General features: G+C 45.8%; 1 protein-coding gene across 1 annotated transcript; it reads left to right on the forward strand.

Annotated features, from left to right (window-relative positions):
• Positions 1 to 1187: 1187 nt before the first annotated feature.
• On the forward strand, positions 1188 to 2261 carry gpr185b (G protein-coupled receptor 185 b). Its single transcript, XM_076162612.1, has one exon. The coding sequence runs from the start codon at positions 1188 to 1190 to the stop codon at positions 2259 to 2261; it is 1074 nt and encodes a 357-aa protein (XP_076018727.1).
• Positions 2262 to 9365: the final 7104 nt, after the last annotated feature.

Here is a 9365-nt window from a genome sequence, read left to right on the forward strand (position 1 = left end):
AAAATAGAATTTGTTGGTGATGATTTGGACAGCGTGGAAGTTGGATCTCTGCGTCCGCGGGCATGTTGCGGGTAGGAAACACATTCCAGCTGTGAGAAGTGTGCGCTGCATGCGTGCATCTGGGGGGTGATTTACTGGTGTCATTGTGGTGTCGCCTGCTTCGTGTCTGTCACGCTGCAAAGATGAAGCTCAAGAATAACTGAATGCCTCTGTGGTCCCCCTCTCTGTCTGTGTGTGTCTCTGTGTGCGTGTGTGTCTGTCTGTGTGGGTCCACACCTGCAATTGTGCTGCTGCTAATTACATGTCAGTTTAGTGTGTGTGTGTGTGTGTGTGTGTGTGTGTGTGTGTGTGTGTGTGTGTGTGTGTGTGTGTGGCTGGGGTTGGCGTGTGTTCTCGGGGTCAAGCTCGTGGTTGTTTTCATGAATGAACAAATGGCCAAACGCGTGGATGAATGAATGAGAATGGTCTCTGTTTGCCCCCCTTCATCAAAGGGGATAGCTGATCACGCCTTCCTCCGCCTCCTCCTCCCCATCTCAACCTTCCATCCCTCCTCTCCCCTTACTCACGTCTCCTCTGCCTCGTCCCCCACTCATCCTTTCCACCACGGCCACCATCTTCTCTCCCTGTCCTTTCCATATGTTCTGAACTCCCCTCTCTCTACTCCTCTCAACTTTAAACTTGCTTTTACCTGAGTTCGATCTCTTGCCATTCCTCATCCCTCTTTCTTTTTACTCATGCTGCCTTCCCTTCATTTATTTTAATTCTGTTGTCTATTTTTTTCATTTTAACTGGGTTTTACCCAACCCCCAACTTTCAAATATTCATCTTCTCTCATCCCTCTGTGACCTTGTATTCATGTTTTCCTCATATGTGAGCTTTTCCTAATTGTAAATGATTAAATTCACCTCCCTCTTGGATTCCTCATCACTTTCTGTCCTGCCTACTTCCCCATCACTTTTCTACTGCTTCCTTGTAACTTCTCATATTTTACCTCGTTCATCCTCCTCTCCTCCCTTATCTCCTCACCATTCACACTTTACATCACCGACTCCCTCCTCACTACTTAAACGTTCATGTCACCTACTCATCCATCCCTGTCCGTGCTCATTCCTTCTCAACATCTTCCTTCCCGCCTTCCCTTAAATTTGTCCTTCCTCCTCCTCCTTTTCCCTCTTGTTTCTCCAGCCATGATTTTCTCCCTGGCTGCAGCAGCAGCCATGAGCAGCGGCAGCGGTAGTGGCCTCAACTCCTCTTCCTCCTCCCTCGACCCCTTTGACTCCTCCACCTCCTGGAGCCTCTCTGAAGACCCCTCCAACTCCTCGTCTGAACCCATCATGAGAACTCTAACCCCACAGCTCCAGCCAGCGACCACCGCTATCGCCATCCAGGAGGTGAACCCCTGGGATATCGCTCTGTGCGTTACTGGGACTCTCATCTCCTGTGAGAACGCTCTAGTGATTGCTGTGCTCTTCTACACCCCGACATTGCGTGCGCCGATGTTCATCTTGATTGGATCGTTGGCTGTGGCAGATCTCCTGGCCGGCCTGGGCCTCATCCTGAACTTTGTATTCACCTATTTGGTTGACAGCTCGGTGGAATTTGTTACATTACTGTCAGTCGGACTGCTAATCTCGGCCTTTTCTGCGTCCGTACTCAACATCTTGGCCATCACAGTGGACCGCTATCTGTCGCTGTACAACGCCTTGACCTACCACACTGAGCGGACAGTCACCTTCACCTATGTGATGGTGATCTTCATTTGGGTGATGTGCCTCACGCTGGGTCTGCTGCCGGCGCTCGGCTGGAACTGCCTGAGGGACGCCACCACGTGCAGCATCTGCTGGCCGGTCGCCAAGAACAATGCTGTGGCGCTTGCTGTGATGTTCCTGCTGGTATTCGCCCTGATGATGCAGCTCTACCTGCAAATTTGCAAGATCGCCTTCCGCCACGCGCAGCAGATTGCGGTGCAGCACCAGTTCGTGGCCATCTCCACAACCAAAGGTGTTTCCACGCTGTCGGCTATCCTGTGCGCCTTCGGGGTATGCTGGCTGCCCTTCGCCATGTACTCCATCGTGGCCGACTCCAGCTACCCCATAATATACACCTATGCTACCGTCCTCCCCGCCACCTGCTGCTCTGTGATCAATCCCATCATATATGCGTTTCGAAACCCGGACATTCAAAAGTCATTGTGGATGGCGTGCTGTGGATGCGTCCCGTCCAACCTCTCCCTCAGACCAAGGACATCCAGTGATGTGTAGCAGGGAGGATTGGTTTCTGCTTGACCTGATGCTTGACATAAAGTTGGGTTGCAGGAAGACGGAGCAACAGAGAGGCGAGAGGGCGATCTATCCCTCATATCAGGATGGCAGGCTGAGGGCGGACGCTCAGCAGGCCGAGGAAGAAGCAGAGCTGGCCAACGAGGAAGAAATGGGTACAGACTGTGTGGCGTAAAACGATAGAGCTGATAACGAGCCGTCTATGGCTCGGAGAAAAGGTGTGAAACCAACTGCAAAAACCTAATTAAGGTATCCTCGCGGGGTTAGTGGCGGGCGTTCATTTGCCATACTCGGCAAGACGGGAGGCAAAGTGGGGGTGTGACAGGTGACTCCACCCACTGACCTCCTTTAGCGTGAGAGAAGTGAGGCCTGCTTCTCGTCAGTAGCAAAGATTCAGAGGTACGGTACGAGGAATTGGCCAAAAATCTTTGCAGGACCTGAGCACTGCATGGTTATGCAATCAGGAGCAAAACAGTCCTAAGAAACTCCATTTGTTTTCCCCTGATGTGTTTGAAATTAAGCGGCGTGTGGGTAAAAATACAATGAGCTAAATATACACACTTGACCTTGAGTATTCACAGTGAGCTATCTTTGCAGTATTCTGAGCAAAGAGAACATGAATAATTCCTCCTGTGAAGCAGATATTAACAACAACAACAACAACGTCCCACGATCTGATGCTAATTAAGTAATTAGAGTTTACAGATGGAGTGCAGAACAATAATTAGTCTGTGTGCTGAGGCTGACATTAAACAGTATCCATGGTTATTAGCATCGTCTACCAAGCCCATAATGAGTTAAGTCACAACTACCGTTTCTCACATTAAATGGCCACGCTACTAATGCACACGGGATGGGATTTCCTTATGTAGGCCACAGCGTGTTGATGAAATATGTGAAGCACACGGGAGACGAATTCAGGACCAAGGACGGCACTGCAGAGCGCGGCCGCCACCCTGGGAAAAGATCCAAGCGGCGAGGGTGGGGGGGGAGCTGAAAACTAGGCTACGCTGTTCTCGACACCACCTAGATAGAGGGTGTGTGGCGGGGTGTGAAAGGTCCATTCTTGCTCATTGGAGTTTGTTTTGCTCCTCCTAATGCGTATATGTCTCGACACATTTCCATTCCCATCAGTGTCAAATACAAATGCTTTGCCAAGTGTATGTGATGCTTCCTGTGCACCTACAGGACAGATTTCCAGACTTCCACTAATGCCGGGCCTACTTACAACACCGTGTTTCCAAAGTTTCAACTGCAAAACAACAATGTTTCCATTTAACGGCGAACAAGTATTCCCTTTCTCATCCCACGATACTAAGATCAGCAGTCAACATTGATTTTCTGAAAATCTTCCCACGACCAGAATGTTCAAGACGTCGAATCCTATACGAGAAAGTTGCACTCCGTTTCCATTGTGAATGTAACTTGAAAGTGCGCACAATGGTGAATGGAAATCCCTTCTCCTGCTACTCCCACTATTCCCCCTTGCTGCAGCACCACTGTGCAAACTGAGTTGCCAAATTAAATACCGTCTGCTTAAAGCCCCCCCCCCCCCCCACCATAGGCAGAAAAGTCCAATCAATGTTTTCTCGCCTTTCTTGCATCTCAACAGCAGAAATTATGCATGAGCGAAAAAAAACCTGTAAGTTCCATTTAATCGTGGCAGCTGAGCCAATGGGGACCTTAACGTTTTTCTGGATCCGCATAACACCATTTAGCTCTTCGCAGGTGTTCTAACTATTGCCAGATTGATTATTCGTTAGGTGGAGCCGAGCAAAATCTATATTCAATAGGTCATTTATCATCCAGTCGGCTTTATGTGCAACTGGTACATTCTCACATTTGCAGAAAAAAATGCATGTCTAAGAAAAGAAGAAGCGGATTTCACATTAAATACAGAAATGATGTCACCTTTTTAAAGACATTCACCGGCATATATTCCATGCTCGTTCTCAGCCCCGTGGTCGTGCAACGTGACACGCATTTGCGGGACGAGTAGGTAATAATAGCTCAATTCGGAACCCAAAACTGCTTTATAGTACAACAACACTGTACAACACGAGGATCATATGGACTAAATTCCTCAGGCTGGTCGTCTGCGCCTTTCATTATCAACGCCTTACGTGCAGCCTGTCAATGCTACAAAATACACACATGCCTGCCTAGAAGAGGCAGCGCAGTTCTGCCCTGGGGGCCTTCTGAAGGCTTGCCGGGTTAATGAGGAGCGAGAGCGGCGAGGTGACGTGCCGTGAAATAGAAATGCCAGGCGAGACGCGATTTAGCGCAACCCAGGGTCACAACCACCACGCGCCATATCATGATGAAGCCATTTTCCCTGGGAAGAGGGCATCATGTAAGTTAATCCACTTAATTCGAGTAACATCTTGGTAATAACGGCAGGGGGAGCGGCCTAATGTACAGAGGACGGCATGGATACTGTGAGGATGAGAGAGGGGAGGAGGGATTTATCTGCAACTGTTGCCGTATATCTGTTTTTAAATTATCTAAAAGAGATAGCTTTCACTCTGCCCACCTTGGTGAAAAAGCTACCATGACTAATCCATTGGCGTGCTTCTGGTATACGCGTGTGGGAGGCATTCATGGCAACTGTGCAGGCTGGAGTTTCTCACTAGAAACCTAAGATCAACAAGAAAATGCATCCAGGTTGTTTTCTTAACGACATGGACAATCCAAATTCAACTCTCTCTACTAGTTCAACCCGGAGAACGAACATGTGTATGAACAAAAAGCAGAACACTGAAAATGGCTCAAAGGAAAAACACTTATTGAGATTGTGACCTTTTGTTTCTGTAAAGGCTGTAAAATACAACTTCTATTTTCTTGGCAACAGCAGGAGCAGCAAACAATCAATTGTCTTTGTGGCAGGTGTTAGTGGCGACAACTCTTTTTCAATGATTTTGTTCGATAGGAAAGACTAAGTGGTGTTTTCTTCTTTTTGCGTTATTGGAACGAAACAGTCCTTGCAATAACATCCAACAATGTTTTGCTGTGTACAAAAAAAGCTACAACAGAGGAAGAGAGAGAGGAAGAGAGAGAGGCAGTTGGTTCTCAACCGTTTGCAAACTGATTGCAATTAAAGGAACTTTGGACAGACTGGGCTTTTCCAAAAGGCACTTCAGCAGTAGTTGAGATTAATGGAAGTAGGACAAAGCTAAATATACAGCATATGTTCTATTTCCATTTATAGACACAAAGAAAGCGGTCTTACAAATTATTATTTTCATGGGTTTAAATCAGCAGAGAAGCAGAGTTGTAGATGTTTTCTTTCATAACAAAAGCCTCATTTAGCAACTGGGTTAACATTTCAACCTCCAGCGAACCAGTTTGACCACGCCTACCTCTCTTGCTTGCTCTCTCTTTTCCTTAATCACTGCATTGATGGAGCCACCTGATGGCAAAAGGATCGCACCAGTTAGGAAGTGGAATGCTTTCAATTACTCAGAACAATTGCTTTTGGCTGCCAGTAGCTGGAAACGGAGGGAGCTCGGCACTTTTTGGCAAGCTTGGCTAGCCGTGTTGCTGTCGGTGGGATTGTCATTTCAGGGGGTTTGCCAGCGGTGCCAGGCAAAACCAATCGATACTAGAGAGTTAATTGAATCCATTTCACACAGGTATTTGATGCAGATACTATTGGCACACAGTTCTGTGCACAATGTGAGACTTTGCTTAGTCACCTTTGTTTGGAGATGCTAGATGGGACGCGACTACATGAAGCTGAAGCTGCTGTGGTCATCAGACATTCTAATTTATGATGCCGGTCCCTCAAATAGACTCTTGAAATTATTTACTGTGCCAAAATCTTCAGATGTATTATTGATCAGCAGAGCGGATTAGCCTTTTAACTCTCTCTTAAAAAGGAGCCGTTATTAGAATCATAAACCAGACCCTGAGTAAACACACAAATTATAATAATAATACACGGCAGCTTCTTCTCCTGAATTCCTGAAACGCAGATGTGGGGATTTTCACACAATTTAGACTATTTTAACGGCTTTTGGCGGTTATATGCACCAAACTCTAAATGGTTATTTGATCCGAACCTGGAAGGAATCGTTAACCACATATCAGCTGTTGTGTAGCTATTAAAAGGACCATAAAACACAAATAACAGACATTACTACAAACCATTTGGCAACACATCGCAAATTTTGTTCAGCTCGTACTTGGTCAGTGTTTGTAATCAGGTGTGTAAATTCAAATGTACTACACATTGATGTCAACATGTTAGAGGAGTAAAGAAGAAATCAAAAGCGAGACATAACAATGCCCCTACAAACTGTAAGCAGTATGTCCTCGTTTTAAATTCTCATTGAATCCTGATACTAATCTATAAATTGAGAACTCTGCAGCGCCTCCTACTGATGGAATCCAGGTGTGGTCCTTTAAGCCCGCCAACATTAGCCAACAATTTCTCAGATGGTCCCATCTGGCACGTCCGACAAATCCAGTACTCATCTGTGAATATGCCACAATACAGTCAACCATTCCTGGGGCAGGAGTGGAGCGACCACTCACTGTGTGTGTGTGTGTGTGTGTGTGTGAGACTGTGTTTGTGTGTGTGTCTGTGTATTCTCCCCAGGATCATAGCCAATTGTAACGAACCATAACTAACCAACTGTAAACACAAACACATGCAGGACGGAAGACACTGATTCATTTAAAAAAACAGAAACACTGTACAAGTGAGTGTGTGTTATTTTTCTTATGCAATGCTGTACAGAAATGTATATTTTTGTAATGTTCATCAGGGCATGAGTTACACACATGGTTGCTGCTGTGTGTGTGTGTGTGTGTGTGTGTGTGTGTGTGTGTGTGTGTGTGTGTGTGTGTGTGTGTGTGTGTGTGTGTGTCACCGTGTGTTTCTTCCTCTGTGCTCTCTTCACATAAACAAATGTCAAAAGTTTCTTGTGTCAGTTACGCTGAAAAAGTGCCATATTTTTGACTTTCTGGTGTCTTATTTTGGATTCGGGGAGTCAGTAAAAACAAAACGCAAACAGGCAAGGGAGAGAGCAAAAACAGTGTACGAAAGGAAAGGATTTGAGGTCTTGACCTTGATTGTATCGATCACTTTACCAAACGCGTAACTTCAGACTTTCATTAGTCTGAATCAGTTTTTCCATAAAAGGCAAAGCACTAAGTAATGGAGGGAGAGAAAGTACGTCACAGAATCAGGTTACAAGTGACGTCATCTGTCTGTCGCGTCAGAGAGAGAGAGCAGGTCGTTTCAAAGGCATCCCCATCTCTTCCTCCTTTACCCTTCATCATCCTCACACACCCTCCTCTTCTCTTCCCCTCCATTGATCCAAAGAATCCGCTCCACTCTATCTTTACTCTGTTAATCTGTTCTTCAAAGCCTTCACCTATATATCTTCTCCTCATACCATCTCCCTCCATCCATCTCTCCCTTTCTTTCGTCTAACCTTTTCCCATCCTTGGCCTGCGGTAAGATAGTCGGTCCGGCACCGTCTAAAAATAGTTTCCCCGAAGCAGACAGAAAGAGCGTAAATGGAGAAGAACCTTCACTCCTTTGTTCTGGTAGACGCGGATGCCCTTCTCTTCCTCCTCTTTTTGCTCTTTTTCTCTCTCACTTCCACTTTTTTCCTCCCCAGCACAACGACCGAACTATCCGATCCGAACCAGGCGCGCGTTTTTTTTGCTGAGATTATCAAATGAAAAAAATAAACACCATCACAGAGCTAATTTTCTATCAGACCAAGTATGGCCTTCATAGAACAAAACTAAACATTTTATGCATCAATATTGTCGGTTTGCGGACGAAGAGGCATCACGGGTTAAATCCTCCAGATGAGGATGTTATTGATTGACGATACTGTGATGTTATAGACCTGATATGGTTTCTTTGAAACATGTTTTTTTTAGATAAATTTATATGTATTTGTTGTCATTTGTTTGTTTTTCTCTTACGTTTGTGTGGTGACAGCGGTCGGTTACGATTAAAAAGTACAAATGCACTTTATAAAGATGGAAATGTTACACATTGCACTTGTAAATGTCGAATGTAAAACCTTGAAGAGAGATTTATTTTTACTATTGTACAAACCAGTGGAGAAACTTAAAAAAATTAAAAGAATATTGCAAAAAAAAAAGAAGAAAAAAAAGAGATTTGCCAAATAAACTTGCGATGAAAAGATAGGATTTGTGTTGGTTTCTGTGTGTGTGTGTGTGTGTGTGTGTAAGAGAGGGAGCGAGAGAATGAGCGTGACGATGTCTGTGTGGGTGTTTGGTAGCGCGTGGAAGTGTGTGAGAATATTCCAGGTCGCTGTAGTGTTATGGAAAGCATGGGAGACAGGGAAAAAAGGCCTTCTTCTGAATTATTAAACCACTCCCTGCTTGCATAACAGAGCAGGAGGAGACGCATGTGGGGGGGGGGGCATGGGGGGTGAGACAGGGATGAGGAGGATGAGGAAGGCAGACAGGCGGAGAGCGACACAGAAATAGGGAGGCTCAGATCTCAGAGGCGACTGCACAGTGGTGGACCTATGAGAAACACACACTGCTGTATCACCACACACACAAAGACACATGCTCAGTCTCTCTCTCACTCACACACACACACACACACACAAACACACACACACACACACATGACATACATTGAGGAGAAAAACAGGAAGCCTACAGGGAGAGAGGGAAAGGTGCAAAAAATGGCAGAGAAGAGACAGTGAAGAGAATGTGTTTGTTTGTGTGTGTGTGTGTGTGTGTGTTTCTCCATGAACAAATTATCTTGTCACGAACTGCAAATGACTGACAAACACACACCCACAGATTTATTATCGCTGTCTCTATGTTGAGGTATGGCTCCCCCCAGGAAAACTGGGTCTGTAGGCAAGGGGCTGCCTGTGTGGATTGGGGGACAAACACCTTGCAAATTATTCACATTTGCAGCAGGAGATTTCTGTCACTGCTCAAATCTATGACGCAGGCCTGTGAGTGTGTGTGTGTGTGTGTGTGTGTGTGTGTGTGTGTGTGTGTGTGTGTGTGTGTGTGTGTGTGTGTGTGTGTGTGAGAGCAAGGGAGACAGAGAGCGTGGGAGAGAGAACGACT

The sequence above is a fragment of the Genypterus blacodes genome, unplaced genomic scaffold, assembly GCF_046128005.1.
Source record: "Genypterus blacodes isolate CSIRO-AG114 ecotype Tasmania unplaced genomic scaffold, CSIRO-AGI_Gbla_v1 ptg000122l_1, whole genome shotgun sequence".
NCBI classification, from domain to species: domain Eukaryota; kingdom Metazoa; phylum Chordata; class Actinopteri; order Ophidiiformes; family Ophidiidae; genus Genypterus; species Genypterus blacodes.